This window comes from Malassezia vespertilionis, chromosome 5 (assembly GCF_029542925.1).
Source record: "Malassezia vespertilionis chromosome 5, complete sequence".
Taxonomy (NCBI): Eukaryota; Fungi; Basidiomycota; class Malasseziomycetes; order Malasseziales; family Malasseziaceae; genus Malassezia; species Malassezia vespertilionis.
In genome coordinates, this window is record NC_079251.1 from 294,182 (window position 1) to 317,595 (window position 23,414).

The window sequence follows — 23,414 nt, forward strand, 5'->3', positions numbered from 1 at the left end:
TCTGCTAGCCTACAGCTCCATAGCTACGTCGGCTTCTTCTTCCAAGTCGCCGCCCATGCCGAGATGTGCATCCATCGCTTGAACAGTGTACTCTAGCATGGCACTCTCTACCAGCATACGATCGGCGCGTGCATAGTGGCGCTCCGTGTAGGGCACCATCGCTTCTAGCAGCGCGCCAAGACCCGGCGCTGTTTTGCCGTCCTCTTGACGCTTTGCCTGTGCAAATGCGTTCAGCAAGGTATCTGCACTGTGCAGACGCACCACCGCGTGCAGTATGAGCTGCGCAATCGGCGCAGTCCTTGCAGACGTGTTCCAATCCCGCACGTATCCCAGCAGCTGCACCACCTGTGCCTGTGGAAGCGCAGCTACAATTTGGTCCACAGCAGCGAGGCCAGTAATGCTCGTCGCAGGCGCGCCGTCCTGCGCGGTGCCGAGCGCGTTGGCGAGCAATCGATGGATGGACTCGATCGCATCCTGCTCGGGGCGCGAAGCTGCGATCTGCGTAAATAGCGCAAAGAGGCGGCGCGGCTGATTGAGCTGGAAGGCGAGCGCAATCGCGTTCTTGTAGTCTTTGAGCACAAGCAGATTGGAGAATGCCTGTTCGCGCTCCACGGCCTCCTGCGCAGACGTAGCACGCTCCGCTTGTACTTTTTCGGTGGTATCGACCCAGGAGACAATGGTGCTATCTGCGGCGCCGGAAAGGAGCTGCAGCGGTGCGTTTTCGTGTGCAGCGCGCACGGCGAGCGACCAAATCTTGTCGTCCGAAGCGTCGATCGTGGTGGCTTCCTCTTCCTCACGCACGTTCCAGATCTTGACAAGCCCGTCGCTCGCCGCACTCGCAAGCTGTGTGCCCAAAGGAAGGAACTTGACGCGCAGCACACTCGCACTGTGGCCTTCAAACACACGAATACAGGTAAAGTCTTTCAAGCTCCAGAGCCGCACCGTTTGGTCGCCCGAGCCCGTAGCAAACGCTTGCTCCGTGGGCGAGAAATGGACAGACCAAACGCCGCGTTTGTGGCCGCGGCAGGTGGCTAACGGATGCAAACGCACATTTGGCTGCTTGTTGGCGCGCGTCGCGCGTTGGTAGTCCAGTTGGAACACACGTGCTGTTCGATCTTGCGAGCCGGTGAGCAGCAGCGCATTGTTCGGCGCGATGGTCACTGCATTGATATCTTTTTCGTGAATTTTTAGCGTGTACAAAGAGGAAAGTTTTTTTGGCTCTTGGTCGGTCGCCAGGACACTCGACAGGTCCCAGACCTTTACCGTGCGGTCCTGCGATGCAGTGACCATGAACGGCGGTAGTCCTGCTGGCGTATGTGCCATCACAACGCTACCGACACTCTCCGCATGGCCTTCACACACGGCCACACAGCGCCATTCGCCGTCGTGCGTCCAGATTCGCGCAGTGCGGTCTTTGGACGCACTCGCCAGCCACTGCTGGTCGCCGCTAGCGTCCACACTGAGCACCATATCGCGGTGACCGTCGAGTAATTCGACATTCTGGTCCTGGGTATCAAGCTTGAATAGGCGTATCTGTGCATTGTTGGACGCCACGGCGAGCTGCTGCGTGTCGTTGCTGCGGACCAAGGCCATGTCCACAATTTCGTCATTGTATCCGACCAAGCGGCGGCGCAAGGAAAACGAGGGTGGATTTGTGTTCACCTCTACAAACGCAAGGTCTTGTGTCGCCGTGACGGCGACGAGCTGCTGCTGTGCAGGCGCATACAGCGCATCGGTGAGTCCACGCATGTCATCTTCGTCAGCGTCCTGCGGCACTTCCTCTGTAAGCTGGGAAGATACGACTTGGGCCGTGGTCGCGTCCCAAAGACGCAATGCACCGAGCGAGCCAGCAGAGTAAAAGAGGCGCTCGGTGAGAAATCCGAGCGACTCGATGCGCTCGCCCGCCATCGTAATCTCTTTTCGCTGCCACCGGTCGCCCTTTCTGTCCCAGTAGACCAGCGTCTGATCGCGCGCGCCGCTCACCAGCGTCTGGCCGTCGGTACTGACCGCAATCCCACGCACGACTCCGGCATGGCCCGTGAGCACAGAAACGGGCTTGGCAGCGCCTTTGGACGGCGCCTGCAAATCCCACACACGCATCTTTCCGTCTACACAGCCCGTCACAAGCTCTACCGTGCGGCCATGCGTGGTGGTCCGCACATTCCAGCACAAGGCACTGATTACGCCTCCGTGGCCGTGAAAGACATGGGTGCAGTAGCCGCCTTTGATATCCCACACTTTAACAGCACCATCAGCGCTTCCTGTAGCTATCAAGCTCGACGTAGGGTCCGCCGCCATGACGGCGATGGGCGAGTCGTGCGTGCGGCTCACTGTGCGAACAAGATCCAAGTGGGGAAGTGCGTAGATATGCAGAGCAAGCGAGCGAGACGCGGTAATAAGGAGTGCGTTGTTCGGCGAAATAGCCAAGCTATTCAATTCTTCGCCGTCCTGTTGTCAGTGTGCGCAGAAGAACGTACGCCGGGTATGCGTTTCAAGAGCTGAGAAGATGCAGCGTCGACGATCGTGACCTCTGAGCCGAAGGACGCAGCGATCCACGCGCCATCCGTCGTAATCGCTACCGAGCCTCCCGAGTAAAAGGGCTGGATCGCGGTGCCCTTTTCAAACGACGTGCAAAGCCGTGGCCTGGCTGGGGGCATGGTCGATGAGAAACGTCTGTGCTCGCAAAAAAAAAATGCAATTATTGGCAGTGCATGGGAAGTATGCTGAGCATCGTCTTGCCAAGGCCGCGCAGTAGCCTTTAGGTACGCGCGCGGACGCTACATAGTACAGACGCGGTGCAGATAGAGGCGCACTGATAGCTTGCACTCGTGGTGTGGTGCCGGACGGAATCCGCGTTTGTATGTACCAAAAGCATGTTGAATTACACCGACCGAATGTTTGTATCCTACTTACACACGCTCGGGGTTCAACTTCATGTTCGATACATCGATCATGCCACCAACAGGCAAGTTACGAGAGGGATACTGTTCAAACGCACTGTTGTTAGCTCTTGTATGCATGTGTGATACGCACGGCAAGTACATCATCTGGTGTGCCGGCGGCTTCTGGGCATCTTGAACCAAAAGCTGTGCATCGGCTTTCTTCAGGGACCAATCGAGGTGCTCCTGGTTTGCAGACGCCAACTCGCTGGTGGGGGTGATGAGCCCCGAAATGTATTGCGTCACTGGACTCTCCTCTTCGGAATCCCTTTTTGCTGCACCTGCAAAGCGGTAATAACTGAAAATTCCGACACCCGCCAGTATCCCGTATTTCCAGAGCGAAGAGTTGAAGCCTGTGGGTAAGAGAGGCCGTTTTGCAAAAACATACCTTCCTGGGGGTATTCAGCAGTCTGCGCAGCAGAGCTGGGAGCATGCTCGCCAAAGACGGTACGCGAAACGTGCAGAGCACGACGCTGTACTCCACTACAAAGGGGCTGGGCAGTTGAAACGGCGATACGTCGCACACACAGCTCCGAAATCAGCATGGTTCGCTGCTAGCAAAGCAATTGGTCAGCGGCGCAGTTTGCAACCGGCGGGTGCGTCACGTGCACAACCCTGGTAGGCCTTCCTCGTTCCGTGGCACAGGAGGGACAGGCGCGCTATGCGAAACGCGCAGACGCGTCGGTTGGCGCAGAGCATGCACTGGCGTGCTGGGCTCGCCATTGCCATTTTCTGCGCGCCACGTTCTGCATCGACACACGCAGACGTTGGAGGTCATACGCATCGCATCACGACTCTGCCCGCTGTGCACAAATACACAAGCAGTGGACACCAGCATGAACATAACCCCGCATCGCATGCTTTCCCGAGTCCCATGACACTGGCGATGAGTACAGGCCCGCAGAAGCATCACACTTTATCGACGGGCCCGATTGTGGGCATTTCCGTGGCTCTGGGCCTCGGCGTAGTCCTAATTGTAGCCCTGATCACCATCTCATGTGCATCGTACAATGCACGAAAAACGCTAAAAGGCCATACGCAGTAGTATATACCCTGTTCCATTCCATCTCTGCACAGCATCCCGACACAGTCCCCTTCTCTACAGCCATGTCCACACCGGATCGCAGATGCCACGTGGCATTGAGGAGTGCGACACCGCGTGCACGGACGAAGCGGCCACGACCACTGAGAATGGGCTTTGAAGGCGGGTTTTTCGTCTACGCTGCCGTGGTGCTTGTCGCTTTGGTGAGCACCGTGGTCAGCATTGGGCTAACCATTGCGATCATAATACCGTTCGTCGGTACACTCACGTTACTGCGTGCAAACTACTTGCCCATGGCTGTGTCCTTGGACAATGTGCTCTTGGACGGCCGCGAAGACGAGCTCGAGCAGCGATCTGTCTTGCGGTCGATGTTTTTGCGTGCACAGCGATCGTCTGCTAAAATCGGGCCTGTCGTGCGCGGTGTGTTTCCCATGATGGCTCGTGTGCGGAGATTGGAAGGCTGGCGCGGCCTGTACAAAGGAAGTACAGTGCTTGCCGTCGGCGGGTTTATCACTGCGATACCGACCATACTGGTCGCTATCTACAGTGCGCGCTCTGGAAACTTTGGGAGAGATGAGCAATATACAGCCTTCTCACCGTTCCGGACAATGGTATCCAAAGTGATCCTTGCTATGGTTTCGCTCCCTTTTGACGTGGTGTTGAAACGCACCATTGTTCATCCCCGCCGCTTGGATTGGTTCAAATTCCGGTCGAGCCTGCGGGAGATTCTGTGCAAGGAAGAGTACGAGCAGCCTTGGCGTTTGTACTTGCTTCCTGGCGTCGTCCCGGCGTTGTTGCTCCGTGTCGCCGTTATTGAGTACGCTACCATGGCGATTGGCTTTGTCATTTTCAACGACTGGATCCCAGACGAGCCCGGGCTGACGGATCCAAACAAGGACGATTTCCATGGCCGGACCTCGGAATCGACCATGTCGGCCATGTTTGGCTATACGTTGCTCCTGCTCTGGTGCATGGCCATTCAGTTTGCAGTCGTGCCACTAGAATGCATCACCGTACGGCTCACTACCCAGCGTCCTGTGGACCAACAGCCGCTGCACATTGCGTTCGCTCAGCAAGCACAGCCAGAAGGCCCTTCTGCAGTGAGCCACCAGGCTACGGCCGCCCCGCCGCAAGAAGTGCGTGCCACAAGAGAGCCCGAGCCTTTCACAGACGAGGCGGAAGAAGATTCGGAGACTGCACCAGCGCTTGGGGAGCATGACACAGAAACGTGTATCACCGTCGAGGAGGACGCACGGATGACAGAGCCGGTGATTGCTTTGCGCCCTTGCGATGAGCCCGACAATAACGCCGAAGCGTTCTTTGGTGCCTCGCCCGTCGAGCGCTACACGGGCATTGTCGACTGCTTCCAGAAGATGGTGGCGGAAGAAGGCTACGAGAGTCTATTACGTGGTATCGTATTCAGCATCGCCCTCACCGTGACTATGTACATACTTCCATTTGGACTCCAGGCGTTCCCCGTCTAGCCTTCTGCCGTTATCGCACGTCGCAATTCTGCGGCAAATGCCGGCGAAACGACCAACCATGCGTCCCAACAGTCCAATACATGAAATATCTGCCGCTGAACACACGCTGCCTCTTCTTGCGTTGGCAGCAATTGGAGCACAGCGCGAAAGTGTGTAAAGACAGGGAGCAGACGTGTGCTGAATGCATCTCTGTATCTCCATGCGCTCGGTACGCGTGCTGCACTGTTGTACAAGATATCAGACACGAGGTGCAAGCGGGCAATTTTACGAGGAATGGGGGTGGAAACAATCTGTAATGATGCAATAATGATTTCAGCCACCTTGTCCGCCGCTTCGGCATGGTCCAATGCGAGCGCCATGCAACGCGCAATGCGCTCGCGACGCGGCGTTAATCCACGGAGCATGACCTCCAGTCGGCGCCGTGCAAGCGGCCCCAGCATTTTGGTGTCGCGCAGCGCTTCTGTCTCCGAAAGTTCTTCTGCGTCGGTAGAGTAGAGCGAGGCGTATCCCTGTGGTGAGTACTTAGGCACGTACCTCGTCGTCAAACGCGACATTGTCCTCCATTTCTAGAGCTTGACGCTTGCGCTCATTGTATGTGTGCACCGCCATTGCTGTCTTGCAAAAGCGCGGCGTCGCTGGCAATGCAAGCGCACGGCTCCAGGTTACGGTAAGTGTATGGCCCTCCCATTGAGCTCCGTCAGCGGCGCGCATGGCACCTTCGGCGTCATTGCGGAGCATGTATGCTACAAAACCATGTGCTGAGGCTAAAAGAGGAATCTCGGTCAGCTGTGTAAGGGTACGTACCTTGACAGAAGCAACGTTGCCCCACTGTGCAAAGTAGTGGCCCAGGTCAACCTCGGTGCAGGAGCTTGGCAGCCCTTGTACACGAAGATTTGTAGTAGAAGTAGCTTTCGGCTCGCTCATTTGACTGTCGCGTATCGTCTGTTCTTCCTGAAGCTCGCGCAAGAAGGACGACATGGCGCCGCACCGTGTTGGCCTTGGCTGCGCTGAATTTTCTTCTTCGTCTTCTCCGAATGCCTTTAACACAAGGGGATTCGCAGCTTTGGGAATATTTTGCGGCTCAGAGGTCGTACTGTTTGTCGTCATGGCGCGCCTAGCACGCGTTTCAGTATGCATCCCCCCATCTCCTGGCGTCGCTGCGCCCATAACCGAAGCATGCAAGTGGAGGTGCACGCAGTCGCGTGGCGGCGCAAAAAAAATCTACGAGTTGCACTGGCAGTTGCATTCAAGCCACTAAACTAGGTCTAAAGAGGCGGGTGACGCTCGGAATATGGAACTCTGACGCATCTCTCGCCAGTGAGAGATTCTCCGTAAGGAGCCGAACATCAGAGGCCAGACAAACGCAAATGCTTTTTGGAGACATGCAACATGTCAAAACGTGGCCCGCAATGGCCAACGGTGCTTGGGAGATAAGAGTTTAGTCCCAGCTGGAAGTCGCAGGAGCAGCACCAGATTCCGCAGCCCAGTCCTGAGCAGTGTCGGCGCTCCAGTCAACCTGCTCGTTGCCCGTAGCAATGTTGGCAGCGACGGCAGGGTTCATACCGCCGGCGCCGGCACCCTCGACAGAGTAGTCAATCGCCTCCATGCCATCGTTGTTGGCGTTGAGCGCAGCATTCTGCTTGGCAAGCGCAGCCTCAGCCTGCTCGCGCTCAATCTCTTCGGGATCGCGGTAGAAGAACATGTCGACCATGACGTTCCAGCCGTTGGGGGTGCGGGGCACAATGCCACGGAGACGGAGGAACTCACGGCAAAGAAGCCACCAAAGAAGACCGATCGAGTGACGGCCCTTGTTGTTTCCGGGAATGGCAATGTCGACGTGGCGCAGAGGAGCGTCGGTGTCGCAGAGCGCAATCACGGGGATGTTGACGTATGCAGCCTCGCGGATGGCCTGGTGGTCAACGCGGGGGTCAGTGACAACAATCACGCGGGGCTCCTTGAAAGAGCGCGTGATGTAGTTGGTGAATGAACCGGGGGTGAAGCGGCCGGCAATCGCAGTCGCGCCAGTGTTGGCAGCGAACTTGAGCACGGCACGGTGGCCGTAGGTGCGGCTCGAGATCACCACAATGTCAGCGGGGTTCTCAACAGCGGCGAGCACACGGGCAGCAAGGACAAGCTTAGACCACGTCTTGCCGATGTTGATGAGGTGAACACCGTCGGGGCGGCACTTGTGCACGTAAGGAAGCATAGCCTTCTCAAGGTGCTTGGTGCCGATGTGAGTCTGAGCAGCAAGCATAAGACTCATGTCTTCATGTGTGGCATTCAAAACAGCGGGGTGCTTAGACATCTTGATCTTGTACGTTAGCAACACCAATGTACCTACAATCTCCAGAAGAGTGCGTGTGAAGAAGCCGCTGCAGCGCGCAGGTCCTTTGCGGCGTAAATCTCGGCCGAATAAAACTAATGATGGTCACGTGAATTATAGAACTGTAGCAGCGCGCCGCTCAAAGACACCTCGGTGTGCGGTCCAGTTCGTTTTCGACTACTTCCTAACAAATAAGGTGCGTACTGCCTTGGGCTTTAGCGTTGGTGCAGTTTCTTACACTTCTTAGCAAAATGGCTGAACGTGGACGTGGTGGTTTTGGACGTGACCGTGGTCGTGGCCGCGGTCGCCGTGGACCCAGGAGGGACGAGAAAGAAGAGTGGGGTATGTACCTAACAGCGCGCTGCGTCCGTGGATGAGTACTAACCAAACCAGTTCCTGTGACTGCTCTTGGTCGTCTTGTCAAGGACGGAAAGATTAAGTCGATTGAAGAGATTTACCTCTTCTCTCTCTCTATTAAGGAGTACCAGGTTGTGGACATCTTGCTCCCCAAGCTCACTGACGAGGTGATGAAGATCACGCCCGTCCAGAAGCAGACCCGTGCTGGTCAGCGCACGCGCTTCAAGGCGTTTGTTGTTATCGGCGACTCGGACGGCCATCTCGGTCTCGGTGTGAAGTGCGCCAAGGAGGTTGCTACTGCCATCCGCGGTGCCATTGTCATGGCCAAGCTCTCCATTGTGCCCGTTCGTCGTGGCTACTGGGGTTCTGCTCTTGGTAAGCCCCACACCGTGCCCACCAAGGTCTCTGGCAAGACTGCCTCGGTCATGGCGCGTCTTGTCCCGGCTCCTCGCGGTACCGGTATCGTTGCCTCCCCTGCGCCTAAGCGTGTTCTCCAGCTTGCAGGTATCGAGGATGTGTACACGCAGTCCAAGGGCCAGACTGCCACGATGGGTAACTTTTTGAAGGCTACCTTTGAGGCTGTCTCCAAGACCTACGTTGTGCTCACTCCTGACCTCTGGTCCGAGGTTCCCGTGCCTGAGATGCCATACGTGGAGCACGCTACGCACCTTGCGCGTGCTGCAAAGAGGCTGCGTTAATTTGCAGCAATTTGCTAGGACATAGCTATTGTCAAGCTCAAAATGCATACTACCTGATGCCTCATTATCCTATGAGTGAATGAGAAGCCGGTTTGCAAGGGTGTTTTAGGACAGCACCCGTGCCGAAGTGCAGTGCATAGGACCACATTCCTTAGCCGCGCAAGCAACCTGGCGCTGCACGCCATGCCTTGCTGGGGCGCAGGAACGGCGAAGCAATATGATCACGTGATTTATCCGGCTTGCCCCGTGGCTCGGCCAGCGCGGCGGGCCGTCTGTTTGAATCCCACCTAGACGATCATGATTGCTCGCGCTTTCAAGCAAATGACCCCTGCTGCTCGCGCTATGCGCGTTGCTGGCCAGCAGGTGCGCTACTCGTCTAACCTCCCTATCCCCCCCAAGCTCGCGACTCCGGAGAGCGTTTCGGGCGGCGCCGGCGTCTCGAACACAAACGCCGTTGTGGACTTCTACAAGGCGCTCCCGAAAGGCAACGAGCCCCAGAAGCACTCTAGCTCGATCAAATCCAAGTACTTTAACGGCAAGAATGCGAGCGGCAAGCCGCTTGTTTTTATCATTGGCTTCTTGATGGTCTTTGGGTACACGCTTGAATACAACGGTCACCTCAGTGCGTATTGCCTTTGATCCTTTTCGATCCTAACCGAACAGAGTACCACAAGAATGCCCACCACTAAATAGGGCAGCGGGTCTACAAGATTGACGTTGTATGGTACTAACACCGTGTAGTTGCGCCAATGCAATCTTTGTGAACTTTTGATGCGCTGTATGCTACCCGGCCCCTGCGCAAAAGAGCCAGTTGGACCGTGCCCCTTGTCAGAAATCCAGCTAGCGCCCGTACTTTCCGTGCTGCACAGTCTAGCAGCACAGCAGCCTCTCGCATCCTTTTCCCCGCACGTGCTCCACAACCTTGCTTCCGTATGTATACCACCCCGCTACCGACGACAAGCCCTATAGCCCTTGTCGATCATGTACGCACAGATACACTGCATGCGGAAGTCGCGCATACAATGCAGCTTCGCGCATCGTTAGCCTATGCATTGCGCAAAGACCGCGCTGCGCAAGAGCCCTTGCGCACTGTCCAGGCAGTGCGCGAATACCTCCCCTCCTTGCTGGGGTTGTATAACAGTATACTCACGGATGCAGTCTTGGTGCACAAGCCGCTCGTCTTCTCCTGGCAGTCCAGGGCTGGCGTCTACAAAGTAGAAGGCCTCGATGGAGAGCTCAGTATGGTACTGTTTGTATACGCCACGGCACTATCCAACGAATGCGCACGGATCGTCGAATCACTGGGTCCCTACGAACTCGACCCAACCCTGGCCGTCGATGCAAACCGCGCAAAAGAGGAGCGCTTAAAAGCTGCAATTGATCTCCTGTGCCGCGCTTCCGGTATTTTCGCGTTGCTCACCAACGATTTGATCCCCAGGCTTGCGAGCGACACGTCGCGCCCACCCGAGCTTACCAGCGCACAAATACAAGCGCTTGCGCGTGTGGCGATGGCAGAAGCACACCGACTTGCGGTGCGCAAGCTACAGGCCCCTGCATTGACGCAGGCAAGGGAGACGCTCACGCCTGGACCTCCATTGCCAAAAGAGCATCCGTCCGCGTCGCTGCTCGCAAAAATTCACGTACACACCGCGTCCTTGTATGAGCAGGCATCAACCCTCGTGTGCCCCCCTGTTATAGACCACCCACTGGGCAAAGTTAAAGCCACCATGCGGAGCCTCAAGCCAGTGAGCGAGCAGAGCGCCTCGGCGCTGCAACGCTACCTTGTGCACGAGGCGAAATGGCACCGCGCATTGGCGCACAAGTGGTTCGGCATCGACGCCGGAGAGAATGCGCAGCAGACTGGCGCTGGCGTCGCACATTTGACCGCGGCAAAAATGCAGCTCGCGGAGCTCGTCCCAAAAAACGCGGCGCCGAGCGCACCTGGGAAGGAAACACAGGTACGCATTCCCTTGTGGGAACAGCGCCGCGCCGCTCGTTTCCGTGGTGATCTTGCGTTGTGGTGGGCAGCGATGGAAATGGAAAGCGTCGTGCGTTGGCAAGATGTGTACAAGCGCCTTAACGACAAGGTAGCTTTCCAGTGCGTCCCAGCGATAAACGAGTTGGTACAGGGCGGCGCAGAAGGGCGGGCAGTGCTTGTGCAGAAACCGTTTGTTTTGCCGAGGCCCGCATACGGCCCCGGCGCGCTCGGTGCAGAGCAGGGCGTGGCCCATGAGCTGCTGCTGGGTATGCAAACGGAGCGGGAGGAACGACACGCATATGCAGGTGCAGGTGCGTACTATTAAGGGTATATAGTCAGGGCGCAGCACTAAGTGCGCACGCCAAAGTAGACGTCGAGCGTTGTGCGTTGCCGTTTCGGCTTGGGAGCGTGCAAGCATGCGTCGATATGTTGATTCACATGCGCATTCTCCTCCAGCGCAGCGAGTCCCGAAGGAATCGCAATCGGCTTTTCGCACACGGGGCACTGGTGGACAGCCTTTGGCGGCGGCGGCAGCGGCGGCGGCGGTGGCGGCGGCCCACGTTGGAGCCACGTATCCAGGGAGTGGCCTGTGTGTGTGCGAACGTCGACCAGCGACGAAGCACGAATCCCAAGGAGACGCAAAGAAAGTGTGTTGCCCGACGCACTCATTTCTTGTGCTAGCAACGCGTGGCCAATCTCGTAGAGCTCTTCGTAGGATGCAACACCGTCGCGACGAGTAACGCCGCGCGCACGAGAGAAGCGCTCGTACGTATCGTGCTTTCCCACGAGCGATACGCTGCGTGCGCGAAGCGACTTATCGCAGAGCTCTTGTGCAAGCCTAGTGCATGCCAAGTGCAGCTGCATGTCGAGCAGCGTCGCATCGCTCGTGGGTGTAAACGTGCTCTCGCTCCCTACTGATTTTCGCTGTGCGCGCCCAGGCGGAGCGACGTGCGAAGACGAGATGCCCATGGCAATCGATAAGAGCAAAGAGAACGAGTCCATGCACATACTGAGCACCACCCGCCGCGCCCACAAATCGCCGCACGTCTCGACGCCAATCGCTTCGAGCAATCGCTCCGTGACATGCCCGATTCCCGGCACTTTGCGCACAGGCAGCTGTGCCAAAAAGTCCATAATGGATGTGCGGTCTGGCATGAGACGAAAATGGCCGTCTGGCTTGTTGCGGTCCGACGCAATCTTGGCCAGGAGCATGTTGGGCGCAGCGCCGACGCTGATGGTGAGCCCTGTTTTTGTGCGCACATCGGCGCGAAGCTGCTCGACAGCCTCCTCCACGGAGATTTCGTGCTCTGAGCAGTACGTAGTGATGTCTAGGTACGCCTCGTCCAAACTGCGTGGGTAGAGCGTGGGGTCGTACGACCGCAGCACGTCCATGATGGCATCGCTGCTCTGCTTGTACGCGTCAAAATTCGCAGGAACAACGAGGAGATCTTCGCAAAGTGCGCGTGCGACAAACTCAGCCATGCCGGAACGCACGCCGCGTTTGCGCGCCTCGTAGCTCGCGGTGAGAATGACGCCTTTGCCGACGGCAAAGCAGCGGCCTTGCAACGACGGGCTGCGCTGCAGCTCGACAGCCGCGTAAAACATGTCCATATCGCAGTGAAGTATGCAGTGTGAGAGATCGCGCTGTGATTCAAGCCGGGCAACGGTCCGCTGCACATCGTGCTCGACGGATTCGCGCAAAATACCGCTGCGAAGCGCCGCTTGGACCTCGGCCAAGCGCTCGCGGATTTTTGCCACTTTGGCTGTCACATGCTCGTGGCGCTTGCGCTGGTTCTCGTAAAACTTGGACCCCTTGGACACTTGATGAATGCTGCGCGTGAGCAGGGAAGAAGACATACATGCGTGCAAAACGAGCTTCGTTGCTTTCCACACACGCCTTGTGACTCGACGCTGGGGTAAGTGTGCGCGCAGTACGTACGCCCTGCCATGCGCTTTTGGAAACTTGCTATCTCCTCCTCTCCCCACTCCCCATCATCCTTATCACACACATCGCCCACGTTACTCGACGCCATGGCGCACGGGTGGGAACAACAACGCTGGATTACATAATCAAGTCTAGCCGCGGTGCAAGGGCAGCAGCTGTCCCACATTTGTCCAAGATTATTATCGCATGAGAATGGCGCGTGGATAGTGATGTCTGAGAAGAACGAGAAAAGTGGACTGGATGATCCAGATTACACCCGCAATGTACCTGCGCTTGACATGCATCAGAGCACAGCGCCATCAACACCCACCGCGAACGTCTACGCCACAAGCACCGCTGGAGCGCACGATGAAGATGTATTCAGCGAGAGCGGATTGAGCAATGCGACATTCCCCGTCGCGACGCCGCTCAGCCATGCACACCACCGCAGCAATTCATTTCATAATGCGCCGCCAAAAGAAGACGGTTTCTTTGCGCGGCGCATCGCCTTATGGGCTGCACGCGTTGCGACTGATCAGCACCCCGAAGGAGTCACGCAAGACACTTGCAAGCCAGAGGAGCCCAGAGGCTCTGGAAATGCACAAGCACATACGGTGCGGCGCTGGAACAAGAGCCGCGTCTCGCGCACTGTGAACACGGAGCAGCCAGGGAGCGCCGCAGAAAAATTGGCCGAGCGCCGCCAGGGCACTTCGAAAAATGCGCGCGTCTCCTCCATGCTCTGGCACATGACATCGGACCGTGTTCTGCGCCCTTGGGCACTCCTCACCGGCGACCAGGGCGTGTGGCTTTTGGGCCAATACTACGGCCCGAACGAGTCGGCAGGGCGAGGGATGCGTCTGATGCGCGCTAACAGCACTGGCAGCGGGAGCAGCTCCGCAAGAAGCGCAATTACAGACTCTTCTGCAGTGCCAGACATGCCACGGATGGATCCAGCCAGCGATCTCTGGCGCAAGCGGCAGTGGCGCTTAAAACTAGAGCAGGATGTGGGCAGCTTGATCTGGTGCACGTACCGGAACAAGTTCCCTCCCATCGCCCACGACGGACACATTGGCGCTGACGAGGAGGCTACCTCTGCAGCCGTCTCTGCAGCGACAGAGGAGCTGTGCTGCGTCCCCGAAAAGGAGAGTGCCACGCAAGGAGAGCATACCCCGACCGAAACACAAGCTGACAACGCTTGCCAAGCTCCACCAAGCTACACCGCACTCGCACATCTCCTCACACACCCCACAGAGGTGCTGTACAATACGACGGCTGCGCGCAACTGGCTATTGGTCCAGCTCGAGAACCGTGGCTGGCAGCTTCCACGGCTCCTCGCGCAGCTTCCCGTAGCCGCAGGACTGCAGGGCAGTAACGACGCGCCAACGCCGACGATTGTCGCGAGCAGCATCCAGACCATTTTTGACACGGTCGAGCGTGATGTTGTGCAAACGATTCGCGGTCCTATTGCAGCGAGCATCCCCATTGCACGATGGCGCGAGTCGCTGGTGTCGTTATCGGACACGGCAGGCGTTCCTGCGCTCTGGGGTTATGTCAACTCACTCTACCGAAACGTCTCGTCCATCACACGGCCTGCAGGCCTGACTTCCGACGCGGGGTGGGGATGCATGCTCCGGTCTGTTCAGAGCCTGCTCGCCAATGCTCTGATCCGCGTCCAGCTGGGACAAGATTGGCGTGTGCCTTCTAATAGCGATGCCACACGCACGGTCGAATATGCGCGCTACACCCGCACATTGTCCTGGTTTTTCGATGACCCTAGCATGGCATGCCCATTCAGTATCCACAGACTCGCCTCGGAAGGCAAAAAGCTCGGCATGGACATTGGCAGCTGGTTCGGACCCAGTACTGCGGCTGCCGCCGCTCAGAAACTTGTGGACAACTTTCCCGCGTGCGGCATGGGGATCGTTGTGACCAACGACGGGCTGGTTTGTATAGACAAAGTGCGCCGCTTGGCCTGTACGGGCGATGGAAGTGGATGGGAACGGCCTGTGCTGATCCTTGTTGCCCAGCGCCTCGGCTTGCACACGGTCCCGGTCTCCTACCGCTCCTCCCTAAAACAGACTTTCTCTTTTCCCCAGTCGGTAGGGATTGCCGGTGGGCGCCCAAGCTCGTCTCTGTATTTTATCGGCACCCAGCGAGACCAGCTCCTCTACCTGGATCCGCATACGGTACGGCCAAGCGTGCCGTTTCGGCATCCACCTCCCTCGCTGCAGGACGCGACGCTGCCAGGAGGCGATGCGCCGGAGCAGAGCGCAATGCTCCTCCAGTCTTGGTATTGTCATGCATACTCGACTCCAGAGCTTGTATCCTACCACACGAACCAGGCGCAGCAAATGTCTATTGCGGGAATGGACCCGAGCATGCTGTTTGGCTTTTTGTGCACTGACGAAGCGTCTCTATTGGACTTAAAAGAACGTGTGCAGTATTTAGAAATGCCGCTGTTTAGCATTGGCGCATCGCCCCCCTCTCGCGATACGCAAGAAACCGCGACTGGAGACTGGACAGAGGTGCGCTAGTGGCAGCTAGTCTTACGACCCCTTGTACATATAGCGAAAAGATCAAACACTAAAAACTACCGAGCTCTTTGAGCGTAACTATGAGAGACGTGGTCTAAGGGAATAGAGCGCATGAATCGCTGGCACCACCGTTATTGCTGCTTGCATTCTTGCGGGTCCTGAGCACGGTTGCTGCGCGTGCGAGGCGCATCCTCGTCCACATCCTCGTCGTCGTCCTCGTCGTCTTCAAAGTCCTCATCGAACTCCTCGTCGAACGCTTCAGGGTTCTCGAAGCGCAGCGCCTTGCCGGTGAAAAAGTCGACAGCGTGCGGTAGGATGCGGTCCTTGAGATCTTCGCCGATCTGGTAGTCGAGCTCGAGACGCTCCTCGAGTGCGTCCATCTCTTCGTCTTCCTCGTCCGCATCTGGGTTCGGTGGGCGCGGGGGAGTGAAAAAGTTGAAGAAAGACTCGGTGGGAACTAATCGTTTCACCGTCCGCGTCTCGTTGGTGTTTTTGTTGCGCTGCTTCTTGGTCTCGACACGGTGCGCGAGATTCGTATCCGGAGACTTCCAGTTAATTTCGGTGCCTTCGGCATGGTCGTAGACGAGATCGCCAGAGAAGCCTACCTGATCGGAGTAAAAGTAGGTTTTGGTCAGTACTGGGTTGGAAAAGTTGGGGTTCTGCGCCGCGTCAAACACAAAGTCGAGCGAAAAGCCTTGCGATGCGCTTCCTGGCTCTGCCTTGTTCTCCTCGTCCAGGTAGCGCAGACGAATATCGATCAAGTGACGCAGTGCCTCTTCATCGCGCTCGCTGATCAGCTCCGACAGCGCCACGTGGTTCTTGAGTGCGGTGAGCCAAAACTCGGGGATGCCTTTGGGCGAGTCGACAGGGATCGAGATATTCGCGAGTGAGCGTTTCTTGTCCCCCTCCTCATCTTCGTCCTCATCTTCGTCCTCATCCTCATCCTCGTCGACGTGCTCGCCCTCCTCGACCTCAGCGGCAGTAGGCTCAATCTTGCCGGTAATAATTTCTTTGCGGCGGTCATAGAGAGGTGCGTATTTCGAAGCAAACTTCTTCTCAAGCGCAAGAATCTCGCGCTGGAACTCAGCCTCAATTTTTTGGTGCTCAACATTGAGGCCTTTGAGGCCCTCGACGCGGCGGCGAACCGGCTCGGGAAGTGACTCAATGTAGCCAGACGATCGGCCCACGAGTGTGTTCAACCTATCCTGGATAAGACCAGTAAGAGCTGCATTAGGGAAGTTGAGGCCCGTGGTCGCATCGTCTTCATCCTCCTCGCCGATCGTGTTCACCGTGGGCCGCGAAAGCGGCTCACGACTGAGCGGAACATTGTCCAGCGGCGTGTTTTGTGGTGTCGGCGCGGACATATCCGAATGTTTGTTTCTATGCGTCAGTCAGGCACGGAATACCCACTTTCCGATGTCAACCGTGTTTGTCATGTTGCAATCACACCAGCAGGACGGAAACGGCGGTGCGACGCTTGCTTCCCTTTTCCGCATCTTTTTTGTCAGCCCCACACCTGTCTGCGGCGTTTTGTGAAATTATTTCGCAGCGTCACGTTGTGAACAGCACGTGGATGGCGCGCAGCTCTGCAATGGCCAACCCGCGAGGTGGCATGGCGGCAGAAGTAAATGCATTGCTCACGCCAGAAGGCCCGACACTGCAGGTTGCTGATGTAGAGGGCGCTCTGGAGAAAGTGTACACGCTCTTTGCCGAGAACCGTGCCGAAGCGGAGTCGTTACGTGCCAAGCTGCACGCAAACGGCTCCGCGCTGCTCGTCAGCGAGCGCAACACAACGATGCAGCAGTTGTTTGCGTCGTTGGAGACGCTCGAACAGCATACTGTACGCGCGGAATCGAGTGTTGGTGAAGTCACAGCCGATATCCGGTGGCTCGATATGGCGAAACGCAACGTGAGCCTGAGTATTGTGACCCTGAAACGACTCCAGATGCTGGTTAGCTCCACCTTCCACTTGGAGCAGCTGTGTACCGGGAAGCAGTACCGTGAGGCTGCGTCCACATTAGAGGCAGTGCAGGCGCTACTTGCGTTCTTTGAGCCGCACGCGGATGTGGAATATGTGGTACAGCAACGGCGCAAAGTCCAGCAGTTGCGCGAGCAGCTGAATACAATGGTGATGCACGAGTACGAGCAGAACTTCCAGCAATCGCACGCTCGATTTTTCGCGAGCGAGACCGTGCTGCCGGACGCGGCGCTCGCTGTCGAAGCGCTGGGGCCAAAAGTACGCGACACAGTGATCCATTGGTACTGTACGCGACAATTGCGCGAGTATCGGCGCGTCTTCCGCGCTGTGGACGAGGCAGGACAGCTCGATAATGTCCCGCGCCGCTATGCGTGGTTTAAGCGTATCCTCCGCACCCACGCTGACGAGCACGCCGCCGCGTTTTTGCCCGCTTGGCACGTCGACCAGCAGCTCCTTGTACTTTTTTCTGAGATTACACGCGGCGATTTGAAGAGCGTACTTGTGCGCCATCAGGCAAATCTGGATGCGGATATGCTGCTCAGCGGGCTGAACGCGACAAACGAGTTTGAGACGCAAATGGCGCGGCAGTACGGCAAGCCGTTTGCAGAGATTTTAGCGTCGCAAGGCGGTGAGCCACATCGAGTGGGCACGAGTATCACTGCGGTATTCAGTCCTTACATGAATGTGTTTGTCGAGGTGCAGGAGCGCCGCCTCGCAGAATTGATCGGCCAGTTCGCACAGCCAGGCACACCGACAGGCGAAGCAAGCGCTGGCAGCTTTGCTGCCCAAGTCGCGAACCACGCCGAGGAGCCCATGAAAGTGCTGCTCTCCTCCACAGAGCTCTTTTGGTTCTACCGCCAAACACTGGAGCGGTGTGCACAGCTTGGCGAGCACGCGCCGCTGCGTGGGCTTGCAGAGCTGTACGCGAAATGGCTCAAACGCTACACGGCCAGTGTGCTCCAACCAACCTTGCGCTTGCCTGCAAGAGACGCAGACGTACCTGCATTGTGCACCATACTTAACACGGCAGATTATTGCGCCATGACCTGCACGCAGCTCGAGCAGAAACTCACGGAAAAAATGCGCGCGCAGGACGCGAGCACTGCCCCTTTTTCGCTCGAGTCCGAGCGCGATGGGTTTTTTGCCGTGGTGGCGGGCACGCTCCAGTATTTGACGCGCGTATTATACCAAAGCACAGAACCTGCATTTCACAGCCTCGTGCGGCCAGAAACACCGTGGGGCCAGCACGTCGCCGTCGTGGATAAATCGCCCTGGGTCGACACGCTCGCAAGCGCTTTGGAAAGCATTGCGGTGCTCGTGCGCCAGGAAGTAGAAAACAAACGCTACGTGCGCAGCTGGTGCGACAAGGCGGTCGGCGTCGTTATTACGCGCTTCACACAGGCCGTGCTGCGCATCCGTCCAATTCGACAATGTACGGCCGAGCAGCTCTGCGTGGATTTGCACCATGTAAAGGGTTTGCTGCTCGAGCTGCCGCATTTTTCCGCGACGGATTTCGGTGGGCGGTCGCAGAGTAATGCGGCGATGCAGACACACTATGAGCGATACGTGGACAAGGGCATTGCGCGGATTGAGCCGCTCTTGCAGGTACTTGCGAGTGCGAAAGACGAGTCGCCGTCGCTCGAAGACGTAGTCAATGCTTACCGCTCTCACATCCACGACCAGTCCTTGCCTAACTTCCAAAAGCTACTCGACTTGAAAGGAATACGCCGTTTGGACCAAGCCCCACTGGTGGAAGAATTTTTAGCGGCGATCGATCGAGAAGCCACGCCGCTGCCGACTACGTCCATGCTCTCGTCTTTGCAGATGGACCCGAATGCGGAAGTGTATGCACCACCGGAGATTGCGAGCGATAAAAGGGGCACGAATGATACCCAGCAGGGCGATAGCGAAGGATCTGCATTCGTAACAGCGCCGAGGCCAACTACGCCGAACAATTTGTCCGCAGCATCGCGTGCGTTGCCGGACTGGAAACGGTTTGGCAGCATGTTTGGTGCGGCACTAGGCCGGGAATGGCGCCCATAGAAGCATCTTATTTTTTTATAGCATGGCATTCTCACCGCTATGCATGGTATCTATTCGTGCGGGATAAGCCGCGCAATTTCATCCGCGCTCAGATCGCCCAGCAGGCCAAGCCGCGTGTGCAGCGTCCGGGCTTCTTGATCGGGACTCGTTTCTCTATCCACATCCATCGAGCTAATGTGGTGTCGCGCCTTGTCGGCAGCGCGCAGAATAAGGCCAAGGGCGATGGTATGCTGCGGAAAAGAAGTCTTGGTCCATACTAGCCCGTTGGCGCCGACCGCGGCCTCGAATGCAAAATGCTTTGCGACTTTCGATAGCAACGTGTGCTGACGCCTGTTCAACGCATGCGCAAGTGCCAAACTTACCGGCCATACCATCGTCGCGCAGGTTTCGGGATCGTATTTGAGCTCGCCCATAGCCTCTGCTTTGTTGGTAACTGCGTCCACACAGCTTAGCTCTGGCTCGGTCCATGGCTCGGCATGCACAATGCGGGCGTATACAAGTGCACCAATCTCCAAATTCGGTCGGTTGCGGCGCGTCGCGCCCTCGAAAGCGAGAACGGGGAGCGTCGCGGCGTGTGCGGAGAAAAGTGACACCGTGTAGCTTTCCGCACCGCGCGCTGTGACCTGTCCAATTACAAGATCGTCTGTCGAGGAAACGTATCGGTGCGCATCGCATTCAACCCACCATCCCTGTGTGCTCGCTGTTTCGTTCGATTTACGTTTGCGGTCCTTGTGGGTATTCACTACATGGCCGAGCGCCCCCGGCCGGATTGCGACGAGCGAGACATTCTCCGTTTGGTCTGGTGTCGTGCCTGGACTCAGCAAAACACTTGGTCCCTGTTTTATGTCTTTTACGCTCTGCGCAGCGTCTGGAATTACATCCCCTGGCAGTACAATGACCATCGCGCACAAGTCGGTGCAGCACGCAGGACAGCGAAAAAGAGGTGTATTAGTAATGTGCAATCGTGGCATTTTGGGCATTTTCCGCCTCGTCGCCTTGTTGCGTACCGCTGCCATCATGGCACGTGGAACGCACTTGTTTCGTACGTATCGAGCGAACGAGTGTATGGCGCATGGCATGCAAGGATGCTTTATCTCAATCTTATCCACATTATCCGAGCGCATTACATGCGTACTTGAAGAAGAACGAGAAAAACTGAGCATTTTGTCCATCGCCGCATCGCGCCGAGCACTTGACTAACGAAAGACGATTGTACATACATACCACACACACATCCAAATCCCGCCACGACCAAGTAGCACACGTTAGCGTACCTACGCGCCCCCACGCGCCCCCACGCGCCCCCATCTCTTTGCTGCGTGCACGCAAGGCGAGCAGGCCTCCAAAGCACGTGATGCGAATGCCCGAGTGCAAAGCCCGTTGCGTAATCCACTGCTTTTACCATGACGGCACTGCGTACGGTGATGATGCGCAATGCCGCGCTTGCAGGGTCAAGCACGGTGCGTCCCATGTGCACGTCTATGCGCACCTTCAACAAGAAGGAGGATCCCGATTTTCAGGCGGGCGTGCCGGAAAGCATGGGTGAAGGCTCTCGCGATCTGGTCGCCGAGCAGGTCAACCGCATCGGCGAGGCAGCGCCTATGTCTGTCGTGAGCGGTGCACCCAGTATGTTTTATGGCCCTATGAAACTAACCATCAGACTCGCTCCATCAGCGTGTTGTGCGTATTTACAAACCGAATAAGTCTGCGACTACCTCTGGCAAGGGCGGCACTCGAGAGTGGCGCGTAGACTTTGATGCCCTAGCTGCGAGTGGCCGCTGGGAGAACCCGTTGATGGGCTGGGCGAGCACGTAAGTAATCGATATGTACAGACAATTAACCTGACAGTGCGGACCACCAGCAAGCTCTCAGCATGAAGTTTGACGAAAAGGAGGACGCTGTCCACTTTTGCCAGAAACAGGGGTGGGATTTCTTCATCCAGGAGCCACACAAGGCACATATTCCGCCCAAGTCGTACTCTGATATTTTCAAGTACGCGCCGGGAAAGCTCCGCATTTTCCAGACCAAGTAGCTGGTTGCTTGGACGGTTCATAGCTTTTCGATATGCTTCACATGATACGTTTACCGCATCGCTCGAGCGCGTGTGCCTTTTACGTGGAGGTGTGTATTTCCATTCCGCCCTGGTCCGTCTTTTTCGTGCACTGTGCATTGTGCGCCATGGTCAGGTATGGGCAGCTTGTGGTAGGACCCCCGGGCGCTGGGAAAACAACCTACTGGTACGTCGCGCTGCAAAGGTAACCTCAGCTACGGTATGTACCAGTTCCTTTCCGCGCTAGAGCGGCCTGTACAGATTGTAAATTTGGACCCCGCAAACGACGCAGTGCCCTACCCAGCGGCCATCTCGCTGTCTGAGCTCATATCGGTAGATGATGTCATGTCCGAACTGGATCTCGGCCCAAATGTACGTTGCATCTATACGCTGACCAGCAGGGCGCGATGCTGTATTGCATGGAGTATCTGGAACACAATATCGACTGGCTCGAGGAGCGGCTAGCCGCGCTCGATCAAGACTATATCCTCTTTGACTTGCCCGGGCAAGTCGAGCTCACGACGAACCATCCCAGTCTGAAACGCATTTTAGATCGCCTCCAAAAGACACAAGATTGGCGTGTATGTACGCCTTTTTGCTCACGCGCAGCTTGTTTCGGTGCATCTTGCGGATGCCACCAACATTACCGACCCCGCTCGCTACATTTCACTCCTCATCCTCGCGCTCCGCGCCATGCTCATGCTCGAGCTTCCCCATGTAAATGTGCTCAGCAAGTTTGATTTGCTCGATGAGGAGCAGCAGCACCAGCTATGTACGTGCTATGGACCGCTGACCACAGTATTCCAAATCGACTACTACACCGAAGTGCAGGACCTGTCGTACATTACCGAGCATCTCGCACAGACAGCGCCGCGTTTGGCCACCATGAGTCGTCTCTTGGGCGACATCGTGGAAGACTTTGGGCTTGTCTCGTTTGAGACGCTCGCCGTAGAGGAGAAGGAGTCTATGCTGCACCTGCTCCAGGTCCTGGACCGCGCCATTGGGTATGTAGCGCCTGGCAGCGCATGATGTATGCAAGCGTATGCAAAGCTTAATTTCAATTGCATAAATCCCACTACCCCAAGCCTTTCCGGCCGGACGCCGTCTCTTGCTCGAGAGCATGTGGCTGCGTGCGCTGTTTGTGTTGCGTGTGGTACCTCTAGTGGCCTTTGCGCAAAATGCCACGACTCCCTCATCGATGCCTGTGATTGATTTGATTCCTACAAATATTTCCTCGACGTGTGGAACGTTCCTCACGCAGCTGGACCAGGACAACTTTTTTCAGCAATGCACAGAGCCGCTTATCCAGGCTACGGACATTTACACGAATGCTACAGAGGGCAACACGGACGCCGCATCCTTGTCGGAGTCATTGGACTCGCTATGCCGGCATAGCGAGGGCTGCGAAAAGTCATTGGTCCGGCAGTATATCTCGCAGTTCTGGGACAACTGCGAAGCCGAGCTGGAAGAAAACGATCCATCTGTCATGGACTTGTACAATTATATCTACATATTCAACCCATTCCGCGACGCGATCTGCTCACGAGACAAGAAAAACACCTACTGCCTGCAAAGCTTATCGCCATTTATGGCCTCTTCACCACAACCTGCCCGGCGCAGTGTAGCAGCCGACGTCGTTTCTGACGACGAGTTCTGGTCGCAGATTATGGCCTCGATCCCGACATCGAATGGCACACAGGACGCTGCCGAAAGCCTGGATCCCTTGCAGGTATTCATGTTCCTCTCTCCCAGCTCGTCCAAGGATATGCTGTGCTCAGAGTGTGCACAACATGTACTCGCCTCTTATATTGCGTTCGAAATGGGCTCGCCGTACGCACTGGGCCTCGATCGATCCGACGTACTGCAGTCCCAGCAAGGTATCTATGAAAAAGCGCGCAAGGAATGCGGCCAGGCATTTGTCGACGCTGTGAATCAGCAAGCAAACGTGCAGCTCTTTGCCGAGTCCGGCGGCGAGCGCACACTGCCTTTTTCTCGCATCTCGGTCCTGTTTGTCTCTCTTGTGGCCTTGGTATCCATTCTCTAGATTGTAGAATATCTGCATAT

General features: G+C 56.8%; 15 protein-coding genes across 15 annotated transcripts; 8 read left to right on the plus strand and 7 right to left on the minus strand.

Annotated features, from left to right (window-relative positions):
- Positions 1 to 9: 9 nt before the first annotated feature.
- On the minus strand, positions 10 to 2,657 carry utp13 (U3 small nucleolar RNA-associated protein 13; the record flags this gene model as incomplete). Its single annotated transcript, XM_056207405.1, has 2 exons — positions 10 to 2,448; positions 2,478 to 2,657. 2 exons carry the CDS (start codon positions 2,655 to 2,657, stop codon positions 10 to 12), a joined length of 2,619 nt encoding a protein of 872 aa, XP_056063380.1.
- A 252-nt stretch (positions 2,658 to 2,909) lies between these two features.
- On the minus strand, positions 2,910 to 3,484 carry MVES1_002579 (uncharacterized protein; the record flags this gene model as incomplete). Its single annotated transcript, XM_056207406.1, has 4 exons — positions 2,910 to 2,997; positions 3,034 to 3,292; positions 3,328 to 3,422; positions 3,468 to 3,484. 4 exons carry the CDS (start codon positions 3,482 to 3,484, stop codon positions 2,910 to 2,912), a joined length of 459 nt encoding a protein of 152 aa, XP_056063381.1.
- A 646-nt stretch (positions 3,485 to 4,130) lies between these two features.
- MVES1_002580 (uncharacterized protein) lies at positions 4,131 to 5,465 on the plus strand (the record flags this gene model as incomplete). Its single annotated transcript, XM_056207407.1, has 1 exon — positions 4,131 to 5,465. One exon carries the CDS (start codon positions 4,131 to 4,133, stop codon positions 5,463 to 5,465), a length of 1,335 nt encoding a protein of 444 aa, XP_056063382.1.
- A 522-nt stretch (positions 5,466 to 5,987) lies between these two features.
- Positions 5,988 to 6,572, minus strand: MVES1_002581 (uncharacterized protein; the record flags this gene model as incomplete). Its single annotated transcript, XM_056207408.1, has 1 exon — positions 5,988 to 6,572. One exon carries the CDS (start codon positions 6,570 to 6,572, stop codon positions 5,988 to 5,990), a length of 585 nt encoding a protein of 194 aa, XP_056063383.1.
- Positions 6,573 to 6,903: 331 nt separating this feature from the next.
- RPS0 (structural constituent of ribosome) lies at positions 6,904 to 7,770 on the minus strand (the record flags this gene model as incomplete). Its single annotated transcript, XM_056207409.1, has 1 exon — positions 6,904 to 7,770. The coding sequence occupies one exon, from the start codon at positions 7,768 to 7,770 to the stop codon at positions 6,904 to 6,906; it is 867 nt and encodes a 288-aa protein (XP_056063384.1).
- Positions 7,771 to 8,039: 269 nt separating this feature from the next.
- On the plus strand, positions 8,040 to 8,843 carry RPS2 (40S ribosomal protein; the record flags this gene model as incomplete). The annotated part of the gene is made up of 2 exons (XM_056207410.1): positions 8,040 to 8,130; positions 8,182 to 8,843. The coding sequence occupies 2 exons, from the start codon at positions 8,040 to 8,042 to the stop codon at positions 8,841 to 8,843; spliced, it is 753 nt and encodes a 250-aa protein (XP_056063385.1).
- A 342-nt stretch (positions 8,844 to 9,185) lies between these two features.
- MVES1_002584 (uncharacterized protein) lies at positions 9,186 to 11,146 on the plus strand (the record flags this gene model as incomplete). Its single annotated transcript, XM_056207411.1, has 2 exons — positions 9,186 to 9,465; positions 9,813 to 11,146. The coding sequence occupies 2 exons, from the start codon at positions 9,186 to 9,188 to the stop codon at positions 11,144 to 11,146; spliced, it is 1,614 nt and encodes a 537-aa protein (XP_056063386.1).
- Positions 11,147 to 11,169: 23 nt separating this feature from the next.
- On the minus strand, positions 11,170 to 12,854 carry MVES1_002585 (DNA-directed DNA polymerase; the record flags this gene model as incomplete). The annotated part of the gene is made up of 3 exons (XM_056207412.1): positions 11,170 to 12,652; positions 12,681 to 12,732; positions 12,761 to 12,854. The coding sequence occupies 3 exons, from the start codon at positions 12,852 to 12,854 to the stop codon at positions 11,170 to 11,172; spliced, it is 1,629 nt and encodes a 542-aa protein (XP_056063387.1).
- Positions 12,855 to 12,975: 121 nt separating this feature from the next.
- Positions 12,976 to 15,279, plus strand: ATG4 (Cysteine protease atg4; the record flags this gene model as incomplete). Its single annotated transcript, XM_056207413.1, has 1 exon — positions 12,976 to 15,279. One exon carries the CDS (start codon positions 12,976 to 12,978, stop codon positions 15,277 to 15,279), a length of 2,304 nt encoding a protein of 767 aa, XP_056063388.1.
- Positions 15,280 to 15,410: 131 nt separating this feature from the next.
- NAP1 (histone chaperone) lies at positions 15,411 to 16,643 on the minus strand (the record flags this gene model as incomplete). Its single annotated transcript, XM_056207414.1, has 1 exon — positions 15,411 to 16,643. One exon carries the CDS (start codon positions 16,641 to 16,643, stop codon positions 15,411 to 15,413), a length of 1,233 nt encoding a protein of 410 aa, XP_056063389.1.
- A 227-nt stretch (positions 16,644 to 16,870) lies between these two features.
- Positions 16,871 to 19,300, plus strand: VPS53 (Vacuolar protein sorting-associated protein 53; the record flags this gene model as incomplete). The annotated part of the gene is made up of 1 exon (XM_056207415.1): positions 16,871 to 19,300. The coding sequence occupies one exon, from the start codon at positions 16,871 to 16,873 to the stop codon at positions 19,298 to 19,300; it is 2,430 nt and encodes an 809-aa protein (XP_056063390.1).
- Positions 19,301 to 19,350: 50 nt separating this feature from the next.
- RRP40 (exosome non-catalytic core subunit rrp40) lies at positions 19,351 to 20,202 on the minus strand (the record flags this gene model as incomplete). Its single annotated transcript, XM_056207416.1, has 1 exon — positions 19,351 to 20,202. The coding sequence occupies one exon, from the start codon at positions 20,200 to 20,202 to the stop codon at positions 19,351 to 19,353; it is 852 nt and encodes a 283-aa protein (XP_056063391.1).
- Positions 20,203 to 20,703: 501 nt separating this feature from the next.
- Positions 20,704 to 21,332, plus strand: NdufS4 (ndufs4 NADH dehydrogenase Fe-S protein subunit; the record flags this gene model as incomplete). The annotated part of the gene is made up of 3 exons (XM_056207417.1): positions 20,704 to 20,926; positions 20,961 to 21,111; positions 21,149 to 21,332. The coding sequence occupies 3 exons, from the start codon at positions 20,704 to 20,706 to the stop codon at positions 21,330 to 21,332; spliced, it is 558 nt and encodes a 185-aa protein (XP_056063392.1).
- Positions 21,333 to 21,478: 146 nt separating this feature from the next.
- MVES1_002591 (uncharacterized protein) lies at positions 21,479 to 22,379 on the plus strand (the record flags this gene model as incomplete). Its single annotated transcript, XM_056207418.1, has 5 exons — positions 21,479 to 21,537; positions 21,566 to 21,722; positions 21,752 to 21,931; positions 21,960 to 22,122; positions 22,150 to 22,379. The coding sequence occupies 5 exons, from the start codon at positions 21,479 to 21,481 to the stop codon at positions 22,377 to 22,379; spliced, it is 789 nt and encodes a 262-aa protein (XP_056063393.1).
- Positions 22,380 to 22,548: 169 nt separating this feature from the next.
- MVES1_002592 (uncharacterized protein) lies at positions 22,549 to 23,394 on the plus strand (the record flags this gene model as incomplete). Its single annotated transcript, XM_056207419.1, has 1 exon — positions 22,549 to 23,394. One exon carries the CDS (start codon positions 22,549 to 22,551, stop codon positions 23,392 to 23,394), a length of 846 nt encoding a protein of 281 aa, XP_056063394.1.
- Between the last annotated feature and the right edge of the window lie 20 nt (positions 23,395 to 23,414).